At 47.9% G+C, this 22,735-nt stretch overlaps 1 protein-coding gene across 4 annotated transcripts in view; it reads right to left on the bottom strand.

Moving 5' to 3' along the window:
* The window catches only part of JARID2 (jumonji and AT-rich interaction domain containing 2), a 254,541-nt gene that overhangs the window by 114,384 nt on the left and 117,422 nt on the right, over positions 1 to 22,735 (bottom strand). For 2 of the 4 annotated variants that reach the window (XM_032861601.1, XM_032861598.1), the window contains exon 2: positions 21,238 to 21,373. The exons of 1 other annotated variant lie outside the window; for it this stretch is intronic. In XM_032861601.1, the coding sequence (XP_032717492.1) occupies positions 21,238 to 21,373 (136 nt within the window). Of the gene's footprint in view, positions 1 to 21,237; positions 21,374 to 22,735 lie in introns of those variants that run through there. One more of the 4 variants, XM_032861603.1, reaches the window with a different exon arrangement.

Genomic DNA, 22,735 nt, shown 5'->3' with positions numbered 1-22,735 from the left:
AATAATCCCATGGCCAAACCCAGTTACTAAAGCATTATCTATATGCCTTATCTATAAATATACATATAGATTATCTATATATCTACATGCTTCCGCCTACCCCACTTCTTTATTTAAGTATATATAACTGTGCTATGTTCTTTCACTGTGCTTGATGATGAACTGCACAAAGAGGATATTGCTCGGGGTGGGTGGGGGGGTGTACCTGGGTGGCTCAGTGGGTTAAGCATCCAACTCTTGGCATTGGCTCAGGTCATGATCTCAAGGTCGTGGGATATGGCCCCGCATTGGGCTCAGTGCTCAGTGCAGAGCCTGCTTCAGATTCTCTGCCTTTCCCTCTCCTGGTTCATGTGGGCACATGCTCAGCCGCGTGCTCTCTCTGTGTGTGTCTCTCTCAAATAGATAAATACTTCAAAAAAAAAAAAAAATACTGCTCTTTGTGAAGTCTCAGGGGATTTGTTTTTCCCCCCAACTCAACATGAGGTTACTAAGATCATCTATCCACGATCTTGCTTAGTCTTTGCTCGTTTTCACTGTTGTTCATCACACTCCACTGTATGAATATTCCACACTTTGATTATCGCGTCCAAGGGCATCTAAGCACTGCCAGTTTGCTGCTATCACAAACCAGGCTGCAAACTTCCTTCTGCTCGTCCCCTGGAAAACATGCACTGGAGTTTCTCTGGGATACACACCTAGAAGTGCAACTGTTGGAAACTCTTGAATATGCAAAAACAAATTTGCTCGTTAATGGCAAACTGGTTTCCAAAGGAGGCATCAATGTTGGCCAGTCCACGAGCATCACTGTAATCTCTCAGTGCTAAAAGAGAGAGACCTATTCACCTAGGACTCTAGAGAACAAGGTACTTTCACCAGCTATTTCTAAAGAGATGAGCATTATCCAGAAGGATCTCCCATCCTAAGAAATTCTATGCAGCCAGCCAGCTACACGGCCACCATCCACGTAACAATCACCCAAACACCGGGACATCTGAGAACTTACTTCGCTGCTGAGAGCTTCAGAACGGACGACCCTGGCGGCATATCCAACCGTCTCATGACCTCTGAGTTGGGCCAACTCCAGCAGCCCCACCAGCTGCACTTTGCATTTTAAAGATCTAGGACTGGGGCAAACCCCAATCGAGGCTGTGGATAAAATGCGAGAGAGCAATCCCTTGCACGTCTTCATCAAATTTGGTATCTAATAGTGCTGTGCTGATTAATTACAGAAGCTGCTTCATAAGCATTTAGACTTGTTTTATTCATGTATCCAATCAAGGAAGTCGGCTTATCTGGAGAGCTGGGACCGAACTCGGAAAAGGAAAGACAAGCCTTGAGAAGTAAGAGCAGGTCGCCAAATACTCCTTATCATCCATGATCTGCTTCCAAAAGCTCTCCCATTTCCTGCCCTCTGTATGTGACTGCATACAAAAGGTGGCACCTTACCCACCCAACACGCCCGCCCCACTAGAACATCACTACAAAGGATTAGAGTGGAGTGGGCTGCCGTGTGTTCATGTAAGCACAGAGGGTTTTAATGATCACACTGCATTAGCCATGTCCTCATAAAGACAGATGTGATCTCGGCTAAATTACACAGTATTGATCACACCACCTACGTTATGATAAAAAGCCAGCGCAAGAAAAACTGACCCATGGGGCTAATATTTGACTCTCAAAAATATTAAGCTTGGACCCTTTACAGCAGCCAGCATAATAATAAACGGTACTTTGTTAGTCTTCTGCTTAAATAAAAGTTAATACACTGGCGGGGCGCCTGGGTGTCTCTGTGGGTTAAGCAGCTGCCTTTGGCTCGGGTCATGATCCCAGGGTCCTGGGATTGAGCCCCGCGTTGGGCTCCGAGCTCAGCAGGAAGCCTGCTTCTCCCTCTCCCTGCAGCTCTACCGACTCGTGTGCGCTTTCATAAATATATAAATAAATAAATAAATAAATAAATAAATATCTTTTAAAAAGAAAAAAAGTTAATACGCTGGCAATATACCAAGCAGAACTGGGTACACACGGAGTCTGGCTTGGACTCCTTCCAAGAGGGCTTGGTAATTCCTGAAGAAACAACAGCGTTCGACTCTGTAATGCGTGTGGTTGGCCCCATAGCCAACTTGACTTCAAGGCCGTGCTGTACAATTATAAAATAATACCAATAATTACAAGAACACAGTAGGGAGATCAAGGCTGGGGGGCTGTATATTAACTAGTGAAACTTGGTTGCTATGGATTTCGTTACTAGTACCACTGAGATGGTACTACAACTAAAGCAGGAAGTTCAAGGTAAGAAGCTACTAGAAAGGACCATGTACCATCAGACTTTACGATCTGGTAAACATCTAGCCCTAAGAACCTTGATGGTTCTCACTACACACAGCACGATTTGGACAAGGCTGCCTGGTTCTAAGTCTAACTCTTCATCAAGTGTGTGAACTTCAGGAGAGAATCAGGGAAAACCCTGTTTCCTCTGTTTAATACACATAAGGACAACAATTGGTTAAATCAAGGCATTAAATTAATTATATACGTAAGAGGGTTAATGGTACCTAATCACGTTATAAGGGCTACCTCAATGCCTTAATAAACTTTGGTGGTAATCAATTACAGAATTTTTTTGTCAGATATAGACTTTTAATTATTTAGTTATAAAAAGACACAAGATAAAATAAGCCCTGGGCTTCAATATATTTTTTTAAATGATTTGGGTAACGGATTTATACAAAGGTAAACACAGAAATGATGTCAAGTTAGAGGAGATTAGCAGTGTTGAGATTATTTTGAAAACATGCCCCACAGACGTATCCAGTAAAACTCAACAGAATTGCAACATGGCCATTTGACCTACTTTAGAAGACTGAATAATGGAAAACTATATTTGAGAAGAACTAAAGCAGCTGACTCAGGTCACAACGAAAGAATGTTGATCTCAAATCTGATTCTGACAAAACCCATACTCCCTTACGCTGCTAGAATGGGAACAAACTGGGGAAAAAAAAAAATATATTTCTAGAGAGCAACTTGGTGATAGATGCCAATTTTTAAAAGTCTGTAATTCAGCAAGTTTGCTTCTAAAAAGGCATACTAGGATACAAATCAGAGAAACAAAGATTTATGTGCAAGGATTTTCACATATTTTAACAATTCTGTTGGTCCTTTTACTGGTTCAAATTCTATCAGCAGCCAGTTTAAAAAAAAAAAAAAAAAAGTGGTGCCTGGCTGGTTCAGTCACTAGAGCGTGTGTGACTCTTAATCTCAGGGTTAGGATTCAAGCCCCACATTAGGTGTAGAGACTACTTAAAAATAAAATCTTTAAAAAAATAAATAGGGGTGCCTGGGTGGCTCAGTGGGTTAGGCCTCTGCCTTCAGCTCAGGTCATGATCTCGGGGTCCTGGGATCAAGCCCCACAACAGATTCTCTGCTCAGCAGGGAGTCTGCTTCCCCCTCTCTCTCTGCCTGATTCTCTGCCTACTTGTGATTGCTGTCTGTCAAATAAATAAATAAAATCTTTTTTTAAAAAATAAATAAATAAGAATTTTATTTATTTTTTGGCATCAGCTTCCTAAGCCATCTGAAAGACCAACAGTGGTTTGATTTCCAACCTGGTGGGCCCCCATGATGGCACACGAAGGCACAGGCAGAGCGGGATCCTGCGTGTATGGCAATGGACACATTCCCTTAACTTGGTCCCTCAAGCCTCTGACTTCACACAGGCTGTTCCCACTTATGGAATATTCTCTCCTCTCTGTCTGGAAAGTTCCCGCTCCTCCTCCTGGTAAGCCTTCAGGGATCCCCACCAACTGTTCTGCAAGCACTCTGTTCCAGGTAATAATTCCAGGTAATTGTGACAAGCAACTATCTACGGAACTGTCCTGTCGGGGTCTTGGAACAAGAGGATTTCGCCTCAGGGCACCTACCTGGTTCAGTTCGGGGAGCGTGGGAGGGACGCTCGTTCTCAGGGTCGTGATGTGGAGATTACATAAGTTTTTTAGTTTTTTAAAAGAAGATTTAATCTTGCTCATCTATCTTAACCCTCAAACCCTAGCATGCGCCTAGAGAAAATAGCGGAGACCCAATAAACACTGTTCAAAGAACCGGTTGTTCCTTGAGGCCATTTCAGTGTCTCCAAAGCCTGACACGCTCTTCCCTTGGAGGCCCCCTTTCCCGACTTCCAAGCGTTCAAAGGCACCCCTCTCCTCCCAAAGAGGGAAGAATTCCTTAGCTCTTTGTGTTTGGAAGTTACCTGGCTAGGAACACATCTTATAATTTGTAATACGCTGGTTTTTCAGCATTTACGGATTTAAGAAGGGAAAAAAAAAAAAAAAACACTCCTAATTTTGAAGATTTTAAAGAGAGCAACTAACCTAGGGGCGGGGAAAGCAGAGGGCAAAAGAGAATCTCTAAGCCTCCCCAAAGAGCCTCAACATGGGGCTCGATCTCATGATCCTGAGATCAGGACCTAAGCCAAAATCAAGAGTCAGACACTTAACCAACTATGCCACCGAGGTGCCCCAAGAATTCTTAGCCTAGGAAAAAGATCTAACCTTCAGATTTTCAGGTGAAAAAAAAACTTATGAACGCTATTTAATACTCAATAACCTTCATGTCATGTTTTCTTAACATTCAATCCCGTTAGTAATTTCAATGCTAAAGTCCTTTGCTTTATTAGAGTCAATGATTTCTTCCTGTCTGTAAGAAAACTGTTCTGGATCTTACTCACAGATCTGCCTTTTATACCCTGCTAAGCTAGATGAATTCATTTTGTTACTCCCATGTCCAAATAAAAGCCAAAAGTAACTACAATTCTTCCACCGTTTTCACAATGCAGAACTACATTGGTCTTTTAACAATTCTGTGTATTCTTTGTGGTATTTTCCTTAAAGGTTTCACGTGCCATGCCAAGACCTTCTGAATATGGAATAGGATAGAAGACAAGACCCATTTTAAAAAGGAAAACCAAAAATCACATTTTCCAATACTTAGGAACATGAGGGAAAGACTGAGAATGTTTTGAACTGCAGAGATTCTAGCGCATGAAATACATAACAGGGTTTTTAAAAATACAAGGGTACAGAAAGTAGACCTGAGGAAATAAAACAAATTAGTGATTTTTTTAAAAAGTAGTATTCTGCCCAGGGGCAATTATTCCAACTTTCTGAAATGTCCACATTTTCTACAACGAATTACTTTATTAACACAGAGAAAAGGGGATTTTAATGATTCTTCAAATGGTATCACTAGGAAAGCAGGGGTTTTGCCCAGACAGAACTAGTACTGATCACAGAAAGAAGTACTCGATCAAAGAAGTTATACATGGCACACGTAAAGATCATTCAGTTAAGCGTCCGACTCTTGTATGGAGATCTCAGGGTCATGAGTTCAAGTCCCACTGTGGGCTCCACCCTGGGTGTGGAGCCTACTTAAAAAAAAAAAAAAAAAAAACCACCACCAAGTTATATGAAACGTGGACTCACACGGAGCTAACAAAAAACGAATCAAGTGAAGAACAGCAGACATGCCAACTCTGAAGCCAGTACTGTACTGCTATACCGAAGTCTGGGGTAACAGGAATACCGCGACATGAATACCATGGGCAGAGGTACTCTCAAATTGGCCAACACACTAAAAACAACTGTGTGTGAATAAACAGGCACTTGTTTTCACGTGGTCAGCACTGCCTACATACACAACACACCATAAGGTAGCTAGAAGACTGTTCCTAAATTGAACTGCACCTGTGATCTAGAAAGACCTCCCGCCGCCAAAAACCACCACCACCACCACCAACAGACCAAGCTCGAGAACAAAAGCTCAGAATGGGACCGCTATGCTCATCCTGTCTCTACAGCTATGCTTGTTCATGTAGTAGCTTGTCATCATATACGTATGTATTTTTTATTAGAACTGATCAGACCAGGTCTCAGGGTCCTGGGATCGAGTCCCGCATCGGGCTCTCTGCCAGGCGGGGAGCCTGCTTCCCCCTCTCTCTCTCTGCCTGCTTGTGATCTCTCTCTGTTAAATAAAACTTTAAAAAAAAAAAAAAAACTGATTAGACCAGCCAGTTATCAAGGACTCGTGGACTCTGAAGTGGCTAGTGGCTCCCATACAGGACAAAGCAGATACACAGCATTCCCCGCGTTCTGGAAAGTTCTACATCTACAGATTTGGGATGGGCGTCGTCTCAAGACCCTGTGGCCACATCTGTGGGCAGCAGCGGTCCCTCTGCCGCTCTGCCGTCCCCCGCAAGAGCTCAGACCCAGTAAACAGGGCAAGTCTGACACACGGGGACGGCTGTCCAGGCGGCAGGGTGAAAAGCAGAGGGAGCCGATGGAGCAGCAAGCTGACAAACGCCCTTCAGTTCAGCAGCAGATGGCTCCTGGTAGCACCAGTCTAGCTTTGAGACGTGGGGAGAAGGGGAAAACGCAAGTTAGAACCTTTATAAAAAGCCACGCACTTATTCAGTAAACCAGACACTACAGGCAAACTCTTTGCAAAGCCATTTCCCCCAAAAGGTGGTTTTTATCATGGAGGATTGTAGGCAGTTCCAACGGAGCTTCAGGGCAAAAGGCCAGGAATCACCAGTTAATACTCATGAACAAAGTGCTGCATGAAATTGTTCAGAGTTAGACGCATATTTTGCTATCCTTGAGACTACAGGCACGAAGAAAGTGTAAATCCACATACAGAGGACTCTCGGATCACTGCTTGGCTCGCGCGGGCGTAAGCACGCGCGCGCGCGCACACACACACACACACACACACACACACACCTTCCAAAAAGACACCATCAATGCAGTGGGAGTGGAGGGACGGGGAAAGCTTTGCACACCACAGGAGAGAATCAGAGGTCACAGAGGATGCCTGTCCTTTATCTGCTTTCTACTCCCCACCCCGCAAATTCTGCCAAAGCACCCGAATATTTCCTACCCTGACCGCCAGTGGTAGAATCTAGCAATCAGGAAGACCCTGAATAGTCCATAAATAGTCAATCAGTCGTCTCTGAAACAAAACGAAATGGGACAAAGGGATGTCTCAAGTGTTCCACTTGACGTAAGAAACCTGCTCGCGATGGTACCCAGTTCCTTGTACAACTAGACCTCCAATGACGTCAGTGCTTATTACAGCCTATTACAACATACCAATTTTCTCGATGCATCCAATATTACTTTAAGTGGCTAGAAACCAGGAACTGCGGTTTAATGATCTGACAGATTGCAATGTCAATGGTTACATAACATAGCCTCCATCACTTCTAAAAAAGCTGCTGCAAATATAGAAGCCCTGAAATTGTCTTTCCTTGACCCTAACCTCAAGTTGCACTAGCGTGCTGATGTACTCCCACAGTCCCTCTCTCTCTGCCTGCCTCCCCGCTCCACCTCCCCCCTGCAACCGGCTGCGACAGATCCACCTTCTTCCACATACCACGTGCCAGCTCAGAGACCTCTGAGACACCCCAATCAAGAGCTCTGTGCCCCTGCAGGGGCACCCCACACACACAAACCTACCTCCTGCCACTGCTATAGGACAGGTTTTCCCAACACCACTAAGGAATTACCTACTGGGGAAAACTAAAGAGGCCTTCACCTCCTTCTCCCTTGGTCAGAGTTTCTGCTCCCCAAGTCGTAGGAGTGAGGTCTAGTTATAAGGGGATGGCATTCAGACCCAGGGAATGCGGCAAACAGATTTTAATCCAGTCCCTGAAGTGGGCTGTTTTATACACAGCCAGCTACAGCTTTTATGGGAAGTACTTAGGTAATGTGTATCTAGAACCTCAATCACAATTACCCTTTGAATGCCTGCTTCCTGCCAGACACTAAGGACTTTAAATAAATCATCTCATTAATCCTAAGAATATCGCCTCTGAGAAAGAAATTATTACTCCATTTACAGAGCCGGGAAACGAGGAACAAGAGCCAAACGAAATGGCCAAGTCATGTGTGTTAGTGTTCTTCTCCCTCGGTGGGACCGTGAGGCCATTCTTTCGGGGATGACAGCATGATCCTCCCTGCCAATTTCCAGGCACGGAGCTGGAGGGCAGCGGCCTACCGGGGCTGGAGCTGGCAGGAGGCTAAAGGCACAAGCAATTTTCCCCAATAAGCGTCTAGATCATCTGTGCTCACCGCTCCAGGGCCCTGAGCTCAGGCCACTGCAGTGTTGGGAGTCCACTGGCGAGGTGCGCCTTGGGTTCACAGAAGAGCCCTTCCTTGAGGGCGTACAGTATAGAGATTCCCTGAGCTCCCTGTGCCCGCCCCCTGCCCCAGCGGCCCACTCTTCGGACTGTGCTGCTGGAGCTGGCTTTGTCACAAAGGGGCCTAAAAAAATTGGAGGAGCCAACGCGGAGGGCCAGGTTCCTCCCATCCACTTCCAAGAGCAGCCACTTGATGGCAATCTTAACCTATTCCCTTGGAATTCTTCCATCAAGAGCGACCCCAGCAGGGTGGGAGCAACAAGAATGGGTTGCAGAATGTGGATGGTGCTAGAGAAAGGCTCCTTCCAGTGGCCCGAGGCGGCAGGCGCACGCAGAGGCGTGGAAGGAAGGAAAAGGAAATGATGCCGACATTCTCCCGTGGGTGATTCTCATGTCCCCAGGCCTCTCCCGGGGGCTGGGTGGAAGTCAGGGTACAGCTTCTGCAGTCAGACAAGTCGGGAAGACGGAGATTTCTCAGGCCCAGAGCCACACTCACATCCGCTCTCCATCTACAGCTTGACGTGCGAGGCAGACAGATGGTCACAAACAGGATAATCAATCAATGGCAAGCTCCTGCTTCTGATCTCAGCACCTTGTCGCCTGAAACCATGGGGAAGAAAGCCCAAAAATGTGGGGGAAAAATTGAAAAAGGCAACTTTCTTCCGTGGTGGGTGTTACACCTGTTGAATCAATGAGCCCAGCGCTTGTCTTAAATTATAAAGGGGAGGAGGGGATAAAAGCCATGTGCACCTATCTTCTAGAGAGAAGGGAGGCCGGGGGGCGGGGAAGGAATACAGTCACTGGATACTTCTATTTTCAGTGGCAGGAAGATTAACATCACAAGATGTGGGGGGGGATTATCAGGAAACTGCCCACGTGTTAGCGCGGTTAGGGATAAGGATTCGTACCCCCCCCACCACCACGGTTCAAAGCGGCCCTTTGTGATGGCTTCGTAACTCTTGGCTTCTCAATTCATAAGAAGAGTTCAGGCACGGAGTGGAGAGTTTGCCAATATTTTCCTCTGAGGGAGTCAGAAACTGCCAGCTGAGAGCCTTCCAGCTCACCCTTTAAAACTCTGTAACACTTTCCAACTGAGTAAACTGGAAAGGCCCTTTTCAAATAACACTGGTCTGAAGTTGGGTAAACTGCTGAGTGAGGACAGGGTAAAGCAGCTCTGGTCCAGGCTAAGCAATTTGCAATGCAGATCCCTCCAGAAATCACCAGGCCTCCTGCATGCCAAGACAGTAAATGTGTACCATTTCCACTGGGGGGTCACCTGCCCTACTCCTGTCTGGAGAGGAGTCGCTGACCTTCTAGCATCACTCTAGATGGGAAGGTACCACCTTTTTCAAAAGCGGGGATTCAAACTCTTTCATAAATACTGCAAGCCCAGTAGGGCAAAGGTATCAGAACTTTTTAAAACAGGTACACGTTTCCAAAGGGAGACTCTGAGCTGCCTTCATGCGTTGAAATGCAAAGGAAATCATTCAAAGCTGTTGGAAAATTGGAAGGAAACTGCCATTTGAGGCAGCACCAAGAGCTGATGCGGGGGGTCTCAGGCACAGAGGTCTTACCCGGTCACCAAGACCAGGTGTCACATACCCCATCAGAAGGCCCACCTACCGACCAAAGGTTAACAGGAAGGTAGTGAAAGGATGGACCCAGAAGCCACTGGAGGGGCTGGTGACACAGGAAGAGGCCCCTGTGTGCAGAACTGAAATCATCAGCTCCGAGGCATGAATGAACCAAGAGCACTAGTGAAAGATGAGGGAATGGGAGACAGGAAGAAGGGGGGCACTGGGCCCGAGGAGCCCCAAAGCTCCAGAAACAAGCCTCACACTCTCCTTGCAAGACACGGAGACAGCCTGGCGGACAGGCTGGACAGATACGGATACTGGACACTCTGGTCCTTGATGGGCAGGTCTAAGGTTATAAAACAGCTCCGAGTTCCCTCACGGACCCCAAACCTCCACACAGGAGACACATGTACAGTTTCAGAGTCTTCCAGAAGAAACCATGAGGAAGCTATTTTTGGGGCTCTGCAGAAGTCCCCCTAAAGCCTCAGAGAAAGCTGGAAGGACAGAGGAGATCTGACCACAGGAGAGCTTGAGTAACAAACTGTAAATTAAGGAATTTCTGGGTTGTAGGGTAATTTCCCAAAAGCATACCCAGTTATCACCCATCTGGCTTTAAGGATATGCCATACGGGACACTGAACATTTAATGTGGCTCAAGTAATAACAGGTTATTTCCAAAAGCGAGGTAAGAGGCCCTCTAAAGTTGGGGGAAATGGGATCGAAGAAGTTCACAAGCAAAGCAAAGCTGCACTAAGGCCATTGTAGATCAGATCGTCATTAATGCTCCGTCAATCCACCCCAGAACCCAAATCACAGCATGGCCCAAAGCACCTATCCCCACTATCTCCAAGTAAGGAGGAGGTCAGGGACGTGAGCATTTGCCGGCCTGCACACAGATAAACTCCATGCCAGAACAAGTCCACTTGGGCAGAGAGCAGCCCTGTCTGGGGACCCCCCAGGCTCTTCCCCTTCCTGTACAAGTTGAGAAGTAAAACCAATTGGAAAGCCTTGCCCTAAATTACACTCACAGCACATAAAAGTAAATTGAATCCGTGTATAAAATACAAATAAAATGAATGTGTGTATAACAAACAGGATCCATCAACCTCCAGTAAGGCCATGATTTTTCCCATGCTGACCACAGAAACATCCCTCCGGGGCCATCTCGATTCCCACTCCCTCCCCGATCCCTGGAGCCTTTGAAATAACCCGATTTGCCCCGATTTGCCCCTTCCTTCGGGCTCTTGGCCTCCAGCAGCTCGCCAGCTCAGGAGTCTTGTTTCAATCCCCACTGAAGTATGGGATTTAGATAAATGCAAGAGGTCTCAAAAAGGCAGGCATGTAATAAATAAAAACCCAAGCTTAATTCCATCCAACTGAGAGGAACAATAACTTCTCCAAGGTCAAACAAGTTCTTAGGGGTTCCCGGCATACCAGGAAACCCTTCTAGTACCCACATAAGCACAAAAGGAAACACGCTGCAGATGAACACGGAAATTAACTTAACTGAAAATTAAAATGAAATAAAACTGTTAGTATCTCAGAGCCCCACCCGTGTGCCAGTATTGGTAGTAAGACTGCCCCACCCCAAATGCCTATGTTGAAGCCCCAAAACCCACTGTGACCGTATTTGGACAGAGCCTGCAAGAAGGTGAGAAAAGTAAATGAGGTCATCATAATGGGGCGGGGGGGCGCGCACGATACACAATAATCTGCTAGGGCCAGTGTCCTCATAAGGAGAGGAAGAGACACCTACGCACTCTGTCCCCCACTCTCAGTCTAGTGAGGATATGGCCAGGAAGCCATTCTTCATCAGGAAGGAATGGCTGGCACCCCAGATCCGGGACCTCCAGCCTCCAGAACAAGGAGAAATGTATTTCTGCCTAAACCACCCCACCCAGACTATGGTATTTTCTTAGGGCAGCAGGAGCTGACTAATAAACAGACGCTCACCACAGCCGTAAAAAAATGAACAGAAATCAGCCATTTGACCACGCTGCCCCCCACATTTGCATCCTCAGGGCCATGGGGCAGCTCACGGGCTCCAGACAAGAATCACTCGAACTGAAAACACATCAGCAGAGAAGAGATATGCCTTAGGGATGCCTCTTCAGCTTGTCTTTGGGGAAAAGCCATGTCTGGAACCCCAGTTCCAAGAACCTCTGGAATTCTTGAACCAAGGCTGTGATTTCTCAACATTCACAGAGGGGGAAACACCAAGCAGGAGGAGAGGCAGAGCTGTTCAAACATTCATTAGATCCAGACTTGCACACAGCTCAGGACCAAAAACGTAAGCCCAGTTCAAGACGGAGAATCTGGCTCCACCAATGGCCACCTTGAGATGGTGAAGGTCATTCATGGCCATGTCCAACTGTAGGGGGTCTTTTATTCATGCTTACCTAAAGCCAGGGCTTCTGGTACATTCTGGGAAAACACAAACCCAGTTATCATAAAAGGTTAAGAAAAAAAAAAAAAATCAAGACAGCTATGGTGACAAACCCCAAAATGAACACATACTTTCATTTGGAAAGGGGAAGGTATACGACTAAAAGTCCTCAGGAGGAAAAGTCCTCAGTCTACAATAGAGCACTTATCTCATGGGTATAGGAGCAGTTGAAAATCCATCAAACCATACAAGTAAGAAGCGTGATGTTGCAGAGCGTTACAGTTTACCTCAATTAAAAAAATAAGGGTGGTCGGGGCGCCTGGGTGGCTCAGTGGGTTAAAGCCTCTGCCTTTGGCTCAGGTCATGTTCCCAGGGTCCTGGGATCAAGCCCCACATTGCGCTCTCTGCTCGGCAGGGAGCTTGCTTCTCCCTCTCTCTCTCTCTGCCTACTTGTGATCTCTGTCAAATAAATAAATAAAAACTTCAAAAAAAAAATAAATAAATAAGGGTGTGGGGGGGTACGATCTGAGTCAGGAGTCCTGGGGTCAAATCCTGATTACACCGCTTAGTTCTGTAGCCTTGTGCAAGCTACTTAACATCTGAGATCCACGACACAAACCCACAAAATTAGGATAGCAACAGATTACGATAATGTTATGAGATGAGAAGGAATGACGTATTTCTTGTAAGCTCAATTTTAACTTAAACTACTAAACAATGTATCCTGTACCTGAATACGCAAACTAGAAACAGCGTTAAGAAAAGGTACGGGGTGGGGGCGCCTGGGTGGCTCAGTCTGCTAAGCACCGAACTCTTGGGTTCAGCTCAGATCATGATCTCCGGGTCGTCAGGCTCGGCGCTTTGTACAGAGTCTGCTTGGGACACTCTCCCCCTCTGCCCCTTCCTCCTCTGTGCACATTCTCACTCGCTCTCTCCCAAATGAATTAATCTTTAGAAAGAAAGAAGCAAAGGAAAGGAAAAGGAAAAGGGAAGAAAAATGAAAGGAAAGGTAAGGTATAGGGTGATCCAATCCTAAGAAACTTTAGGATAGTAAGACTTAGAAATTTATGACAACCACGCATAAACATGCGCTTTAGAGACAGGGAAAACAGCAGAGGGGAAGGTGTCAGACTGTACTTCCGAACTAAAAGCTGGAGTCATATGTGGGACACTCAACCACTGATCAGACAGGAACAGGTGCACAGCCAGGCAGAGGGTGCGGGAAGGGAGAGGCGGGAGCAACTGGTGGGCAGAGAGCGGTCTGCACACCGCGTCACATAGCACACGCTCTACAGAGCACCCAGGAGTCCACTCAGCGTGGACTTCCAACCTACTGCAGGGAGAGAACTCAGAACTAGTGAACAACAAGAATACAAGGTCAGGCAGTGTAAATTCTATGCAGACAAGTATTACAAGGTAAAGAGCAAAAGGCTAACAGACGAAGAAAAGACTTCTGATAGGATGCTCAAGAGGGACACTCCAGTTCCAACCTCCGAGTTTGAGCAGGCCCCGAAACACGGGCAGGGATGAAGCACGCGGTTCCCTAAAGGGAGACAGCTGTCAACGGAAGGATCAGAAAACACAAAAGCTCTGGGTGCTGGGGTGGCTCAGACAGTCGAGCATCTGACTCCCGATCTCAGCTCCGGTCATGATCTCATCCTGAAACGGGGCTCCGAGTCAGGCTCTGCACTGAGCAGAGCCTGCTTCAGATTCTCTCTCCCTCTCCCCCTGCACAACACTCTCAAAAAATTAACTGTTTTCTAAAAGGCGGGGGGGGCACAAAAACTGGGGCACCTGGGTGGCTCAGTCGGTTAGGCTTCTGTCTTCAAGCTCAGGTCATGATCCCAGGATCCCGGGATTGAGCCCAGCATTGGGCTCCTCCCTCCCTTCCTCCCTCCCCTCCTCCCTCTCTCTCCCCCTGCCACCGCCTGCCCCTCCCCGACTCGTGTTCTCTCCCTCTTTCTAATAAATAAAATCCTTTAAAAAAATAAATACATAAAACACAAAAATTCTGGTGCACTTCAAACAGCAAGAAGGCCAAACCAGGGGAAGCAATGAGACTAGACCTAGACAGTGGCCCACATCCTGTGGTCAGGGTAAGGACGCTAAGCTATCACACTACGAGGCAGGGAGACACTGCAGGAACAGAGCATGTGCTAATCTGCATTTATGAAGGACCATGAAAGCCCACCTTCTGACTGCTGCCTGGAGGGACAAAAAGGCAGAAGCTGAGATCAAAGAGCATGGGGGATCCCAGCCCAAGCTAGAGGTTTCCGGCTAGTGGCAATAGTGTGAACTCAGATTCGGAAGATGTGAATTTGGAACAAACAGGTTTTGCTAAAGGAAAGAATGCAAAGTATAGAAAAACCAGAAGTACAGATCACTCCAAGGCTTAGGCCAAAGGAACTAGAAAAACGGAACTGGCATTTACCGACAATGGGAAGATGGGCAGAGCAGAGGACAGACTCAGCTGGAGACAGAGTTGGTGTTGGGACAGTTCGTGTTCACGAGACCTTCCAAGAAATCTGTGTAGAGGCCAAGTAAGCAAGGGGAGTTCAGGACAGGTTCGATCATGTCAAATACTGCCAAAGGGGCGAATAAGGCTACATTGACTGGAATCTTGAGTTGTCAATCAAGGTCATTATGAAGCCTTAATCGAGGACTGATTCCAGGGATTCAAAGGAGAATGAAAGCGGAAAGTATATTAATATGAATATAGATAGCAGAGGGTACAGCCTGGGTAGACGTTGTCTTTTGAGGCACTCACCGTAAAGACAGACATGACAGCAGGAGGGATATGCAAGATCAGTAGAGGGATTATTTTATCATGAGAGCAACCATAACATGCTTTGTTTACTGATGGCAATCATCTAGGAGAGAAGTAAATAATGAAGAGGGATAAGTTCCAGAATGATGTCCCTATAGAGATAAGAAAAGGAGATCACAGCACATTTCTATCCTCCTGCCCTCAGGACCCCTCATAGCTGGGCTTGTCTAAGAACCCTGACAGGAAGGAGAGAGCACACATGTTTTCTCTGCCCACCCCACCCCGCCACACACATACACCCCTACCTGTCATAGGCCCCTCCTCTTAGAGCAGCCCAGATTTGGCAATGATGAGGACAGAGCTAACAGAGGAAGTGGGCTGGGAGGGCTGGAGGGGTAAGGTGGCCTCCAGCACAAAGTGACAGGAAAGAAGAGGAACAGCGTTCCGTTTCAGGACTCCCAAAACCCGTCTGTGTTCTAAAGACACGATCAAGTGTCAACCAAACAGAAGCATGATCAAAAAATGTCCCAAGTGTCCCACTTAGGTCCGGGACGGACCACATGAAAGCCGCAGAGAAAGACATCAAGTTTTCTGACGCAATCATTTTCTAGGATAAAAGTTTATTTTATTTTTTTTTTTTAAAAGGAATAAATTTAATTTGTTTTCAGTGAAGTGTATTTACCCTTCATCTCACACAGCTTTTACATGGAGTGCTGTCTCACACATGAAGGGGGCAGGAACAAAAGGAAGAAGGGTCTCAGGTTGGAGAATTCCAGAAACCCAACCCGCGGCAGCCGCATGAGAGCAGCCTGAGCCCGCAGTGCCCACAGCTTACAGAGGACACGGAGGCGGACACATGGCGGGTGGGGTAAGCCACTTTCTCTAGGAGGAAACAAGCAAACACCCAAAGAACAGTCTCTCCCGTTGAAAAAGCTGGATGTGAACACAGCAGGCGAACACCACGGGCCCAGAGCAGACAGGAGAGGTGTCCCCCATCAGCTGACAGAAGGCACCCATACGACCATGACTGTCTTTTCAAAATGCAGCCGCGTACATCAAGTGCCATCCGTGGGACGATGTGCTCGCACTTTTCATTTGGGCTCACAAAACATCTTTTATTTTATGCAGAACAATGACCCTGCAAGAGTTGGGACCAAGTTTCATTTCACAATCAACACATCGGTAATCTTTAAGATTTTCAAGGAGCTGGAGATTCTAGTCCTTAGAAGAAAGAAGGTTTGTATGTAGGGGGTTTGGGGGGTGTCCCCTGTATCCACATCTCCAGCGTTGGCCCCTCACTACAAGTCAGCAGTGGTTGCCAGAAAGGCCCATCCCCCTCCAGCGTGGCACCAGGACCAGTGGCCCTCCGAGGACTGCCAACCCCATGGTTCAGCAGCAGCATTAAAAGTACAAAGTTTGGGGCACCTGGGTAGTTCAGTCGGTTATGCATCTATCTTCGGCTCGGGTCATGATCTCAGGGTCCTGGACTGAGCCCCTACATCAGGCTCCCCGCTCAGCAGAGAGCCTGCTTCTCCCTCTCCCTCTTCCTGCTGCTCTGCCCACTGTGCACTCATTCTCTATCTCTCCATCAAATAAATAATCTTTTTGTAATAAGTAGATTTAAAAAAAATAAAAAGCTCTACCTCTCGGTGAAGAAAGAAGATGAATGCATCTGTGTACCGGTGACGGGCCCCAGGAGGGTGAGCAAGCAGGACAGGTGCCATCTTTGGATTCCCTTGATCAATGACATGCACAACAGAGGCCCACATTCACACTCACACACCCACCCCACCTCCGAAGCCTCCTTCCCCAGCACAGCATCACCCATTATCTCTTTCAAAAGAAATACCTTTTAGAAAAAGTGTCCTCCTCCAAATTCTTATTTTTGGAATCCTATCTTTACTTCTTTCTATCAGACAGGTGGTGCAGAAAGCAGCGGCTGCAGGGACCACCCATGCAGGCCAACGACGAATCCTTGCTGCTGTACCACGTCCTCATCCACAGAATGGTCTGCTCGGGAGATTACAACAACTGAGATGTGGACCGAGTGCAGGGATCGGTGGGGAGTCAGTAGTGGGAGCTTAGTACGGACGGGCCACCAGGACCACCGCAAGGGTGCAAGGAAGAGGAGCCCGGGTCCCTCAAATCCACTCAAGGCTCTTCGGCTGGCCAGAGGCCTTGCTCGATCTCGGATGACATTTATAGGAAGCAAATGAAACTCCAAATACAGCTAATAGCTCCCCTCTCTTACTGTGTAATTATGTGTACTCATTTGTGTAGCATGTTATTATTTAAATGTCCCTAATTTCAGCCCCGGCGGGCCAAGGGCCCTCAAAGAGTGGCCGAGGCCTCAGCCTCTGCCAGCCGTTCCCAAAGCTTTTGTCAAATTTATTACAGCCAGAATGGCATGATCTACGGCAGGAAGAAGACAGAAGGCTCTCGCAATCAGCAAAAATTCGAGCCCCACCTCCCCCAGGCCCGGCTCTAACCAACCAGCCATAATGGGGGGTTTCAGTCCCTCCACACAAGATTCACATTCACTACCTCTACTAGGATCAAAAACAAACAAACAAAACAACAACAACCAAACCACAACCTCATTCCCTGTCACTTCACAACTACGAAAGCAAGACTGATGGCCGACATGGATTTCATGACATAAACTACGAGCTCTCCCCACAGTCTCATGTCTGGCTGGGTTATTACGACGACCCGAGACCCAGAGAAATGGGGCAGCAGAGTTCAGCCACTCAGATAAAAACTGCCGCCTTCTACGCCGGGTTCCCGGACACCCGACCCCTCACACACTTCATCATCCTCGTGGGCCAAGGACTTTGAAGATGAATTGACATCACTTCCTCTAATTAGAAACAAAGTTCCATCAAGCTCCTCCTATTGTCAACGCAGAGTATTATTTGAAGACGGAATTTTCCCCAGGAAACACTGGGAGGACAAATAACCCAGAAACAGCTCAGAAAAGAGATATGGGGGTGGGGGGGATCCAACGCCTTGTTTTCAACACCAGTGCTGCAAAGATACGGTGTAATTTTCACCCCTTCTGCCTCCTTAAATAAGCGCTAGATCCAAAGTTCCAGGACATGAGCTCTAATTCCAGTTCTGCTACAGCACAGTTGACAGCTGTGTGACCTTGGGAAAGTCACTACCACACAGAGCACTCCCAAAGCCCTACGAGGACACTCTTCAGCTTACAGCTGAACACACCAGGGGCCTCAGAGGTAGGTCACCACCCAAGGTCCCCAAGCTGCAAAGCATGGGGTGGGGGGTGGAGGGGTAGGGGGAAGAGACGGGCGATGGCACAAGGGCAGTAGTGACCCCACCCCGGTCTGGGCACAGGGACCCCCTACACCCCCCGTCTGCTCAGCTTCCTGCCCCATGTCCTAGAGCAAGGGCTCTGTACTGGGCACAGCTTCAAAACTCCACCACCAGACAGATTCCTCCTGTGACCATTAACACTGGACCAATGGTGTTGGTTTTTGGCGTTTTCAAGGGAACCTCAGGGGGTTCTGTGATGAACTGAAACAAACAAAACAAAAAAGGAAACATTTCACCTGGCAGGGCTGTGAAAACGGCTCTCTCCCCAACTAACCTACCTTCATTTGACAGTGAAAAACCCCAAAATAGGGTGCTGTGATGTCTAGCTCAGGACGAGGTCCTTCCACTGCGTAGTATGGAAATGAGGTTTATTAAGTATCTGCTGAACAAGTGACACATACACAGGCATGCACGTGCGCACACACGCGCACACACACACTGACACACACACACATACACAGAACACTGCTTGCAACCCTCCTACCCCCAACCTCAGCCACCAGAACAGCCTGGGATGCTCCACAGCCTTCCGCTCTCTCTGGATCGTGCGCCCTGAGAGCGCACTGCTGAGGTCCGGGGACCTCCAGAGAAGGAGCTATTCCCCAGAGAGTGAACAATGCTGTTTCCCGATCTCTGGCAGGTCCCCAGTGAGAAAGCACACTTCAACCTGTTAGTGGCCTCTAAGAACATTCTTCTTACAACCAGAGGGGCTTATTTCTTATTTAGAAGTGCTATGGAAATCCACGACAGAGAATGACAAACATGGACTTTGGACAGGTGGCTGCGCGGACACCAACAGGAAACAGAAACAGGCATCTTCACAGCAATCCCGCAGCCAAGAGAGAGAGGGGCCTTGGTGTCTCCAGACTGAACACTAGACAGGAAAACGACAAGCCGGTCTTCATCAGCATCAAATACAAACTACCACAACAAAAACCCCTTTTCTTTAAGAAATTGGTACAAGAATTTTTTAAAGTCTCTAACGATCCCCAGCAGGGCGGTCTTTGCCAGTTTTGTTAGAACTCCTTCCTGGGCACTGTCAAGCCCTCAACGAGGCCAGTTAAAAACGCGAGCTACCTTTGCTCCACGAGGCTGGCAGTGCCTGGGAGACCTCCAAAAGAGCTTTAGTTTTTGTTCTTTTACCTAAATCCCACCTTTACTTAATCCTGGACACCTGGCAAACTTGTCCTAAAAGTGGATTTTTCCCCCCTCAAATGGGTTGATGTTTGTTGTTGTTGTTAAGATTCTAAGACCACTACAGCTGTACCACGCGATGTACATAGCAGAATGAGATTATGCCTTTTCACGACAGTGACCTCTAACCCCCAGCCGCCCCTGCTCTGCTGTAACCTTCAGGGTACAAGGAGACTCTCCCGGGCCACACTCCCCTCAAACACTACGTTCAACGTGAAGCAAGGACACCAGGAACAATCACGTCACACAGAGGGCCAGATTCTAGACTGGTGGCAACAGATTCTACTAATTGTGCTTCTGTGTAGGTGGGGGGATATATATATATATATATATATATATATATACATATATATACACACACACACACACATTATATATATATACACGCACACACACACTTTATATGTGTGTGTGTGTGTGTGTGTATATATATATATATATATGGGGTGGGGGCCTTCCCATATACATGTGGACTCCAACTTCCAGAAGCTTTAAGTCACACAGAAATAGGAAAGGGACAGGCCCTGTGTGGGTGGCAGAGCAAACCCAGGTTTACTTCAGGGAGGGTGTCCCTGGAAACCCAGCCAAGGCTTCACATGGGTCCCACCTGCAGGCACTGGTCCCAACAAGAGACTCCCCCAGGGGTGCCTGGGGGGCTCAGTCATTAAGCATCTACCTTGGGCTCAGGTCATGATCCCAGGGTCCTGGGATCGAGCCCCACATCAAGCTCCCTGCTTGGCAGGAAGCCTGCTTCTCCCTCTACCACTCCCCCCAGCTTATCTTCCCTCTCTTGCCATCTCTCTCTCTATGTCAAATATATAAATAAAATCATTTAAAAAGAGGCTCCCCCAGACAACCCACCTTACAATGAAGCCAACTGGAAGGACAGTGGACACCCGAGGTGAATGTGGCCGCTGGACCCTGGCAAGCTCTCAAGTAGCCCACGTGTCCTGACACTGTCACTCCACGGACCACAGCAGAGACTCTAAAAAAAGAACCACCACCTCTCCCGTGTCTCTCTCCTTGCTCCAAGCCACGTACCAATCAGAACATGGTCCATTCATTCACATTTATCTAGAAAGACTGTGGAAGGCCACCCCAGCCACATCCCCTGAATGAAAACAGACTGTAACCAAATGCCGTGTTCTAAAATGGTTTCCACGGGCTGGTTTCTGGCCAGTCCTCCTAAAAAGCCCATGACAAAGCATCAGCATTATAAACTCAGAAGAGCACGGTTCCTTCCAGGCTGCAAGACCTCGGGTAGCCACATGGCTGCCCTCCCAGACGCACAGAATTCCAGGCCACCATCTATTACCTGCTGCCATGCAACCACCTGCCCGGCCTGCTGAGCAAGGAAGGAAGCAGGTCCTCAGCAGGCCACTGCGCCAGCAAGCAGGAAGGGCAGCAGGCACCCACGAGACTCAGGCTACTTCCTACACAAACAGGAAAAGAACCAGGAGCTCCAGGGCGCGGTGAGATCCAAGGAGAAAGACAGAGACCCACAGAAAAACCGGTAAGGCAGACTCTACCTTCATCCCAGGACCCAGCAGAAATCAGATCACAGCCCCCATCTTATCTGTAGGGAACAGACTAATTAAGGCACCTTGCCAATTATATTACACAGCACATAAAGGAGCATAAAAATGAATCCATCAACCCAGTAGGATGTCCGAAATAACTGCCATTAGGGGCCTAACCTGAGAAGCACAAGCTGACCGAAACACATCCGATTCAGAAACAAGGTCGTGCCCAAAGATACCATCCGATTCCAACAAAAGAGGCAACTCACCATTCACTGTTTTCAGGCTCCCAGCAATGCCTTCCCCGTGCTGCCTCTTCTGGGCATTCTTGAACTCCTTCAGAGACAAATAAAGGACTTTACGTACCACCCTTTCTTCTGACCATGGAATCCCATCACTGTCATCCTGGAGAAACAGAAGAAAGGGAGAAGGGAAATCACTAAAAAAAAAAAAAGGGGGGGGGTAGGTGGGCAAGTAAATACTAAGAGTTTGAATAAACTTAAAAAAAAAAAAAAAAAATCTAAACAAGCATCATGCGACCAAGACCCAACTCTGGAGGCCAGAATTCCATCTTGCGGTCATGGTTCTAGCACTGCTCCTAGCAAAAAGCCAAAGGGCATGGAAGGGAGACAAGCACCTCGCTTTCTTTACAAGCCCTGCGCCCAAATACCCTCATTAACCAGTAACACTGCAGTTTCATATTCCGGGAAAATTCAGAAAGAGGCGTTTTGTGCACCCACAAGCGGAGGCCTGAGGAACCAGTGTGCCTCCACAGTTCCACAGAGCAATGCCAGAAGATGCTCTGCCTTACGACCCTGAGCTGGGCTCCTTCAGAAACAGCTGCTGGGGGCGGGGGTTGGTGCTGCCTGCCAAGAATTTAAATCAGAAGAGATGAAATGGGATCTCCACTGACCCCTACGGAAAGGAGCCCTAATTAGGAAAGAGAGGGGCATGAATCCTGGTGGGCAGCGGTAGGAGGTCTGGGAGGGAAGGGAAGGGGTGACTTAAAAGGGGAAGGGGGGGGCGGAAAGGAAAGAAAAATACACACAGGTTAATAATAGGTCTTGAAGGTCTAATTTGCGAGGCTCCCTTATGTCTGTGGTATCAGATGCGGTGCTCGCTCCTGAGAGAGGCCGGGAACACATGAAGGCCAGGCTGGGCAAATCCAAGGAGCTAGCCCGCCACCGGTGCCGCCGGCGCCCATCCCAGCCACTCCAGAAGTAAAGGCAGAAAGACAGAGGAGGGGCGAGGAGCAGTAAGAGGAGGAGGAGGAGAGGGAGCGCCCCCCAGCTGGGGAGGGAGGTCAGAGCCCACTCTGGAATTAGAAATGGTGGATCCGGGATCTGAGCAGAGAGGGGACTGTTGTAGGGAACCAGCAAGAAGGTGTGTTTAAGATCTGAAGTGTTGCTTCACACAAGGCCAAGGACAGCCCTAGGTTCTCGCCTGTGCGCACCTGCCTACTGTCTGCAAGTGCAAGAGGTCCTTAAGTTCACACTCACGTCAAGACTTAAGCATTTTAGAGCCTTTCACCTTAAAGGATAGGAGCTTCTCACATCCTTGGGACCTTCGGAGAATAAGGAGAACGTTAATACCGTAGGTAAAAGCAGGAAGGGAGGGTGGATATTCGGGTTCCTTCTGCTCAGGCCTTACACCCCAAGAGCCAGCCCAGTGCTGTGGTCCTGCCTGCCAGACGGAGTGGTTTCACCCTCCCTGCCACCCGCAGGTCCCGGGAAACCTCCACAGGACTTGGCCAGGGGGGCCAGATGA

Source organism: Lontra canadensis, unplaced genomic scaffold, assembly GCF_010015895.1.
Source record: "Lontra canadensis isolate GAN:19392208 unplaced genomic scaffold, GSC_riverotter_1.0 scaffold21, whole genome shotgun sequence".
In the NCBI taxonomy this organism is placed as follows: Eukaryota; Metazoa; Chordata; class Mammalia; order Carnivora; family Mustelidae; genus Lontra; species Lontra canadensis.
The sequence above is the reverse complement of the archived record's forward strand: the minus strand, read 5'-3'. Positions and strand labels throughout refer to the sequence as shown.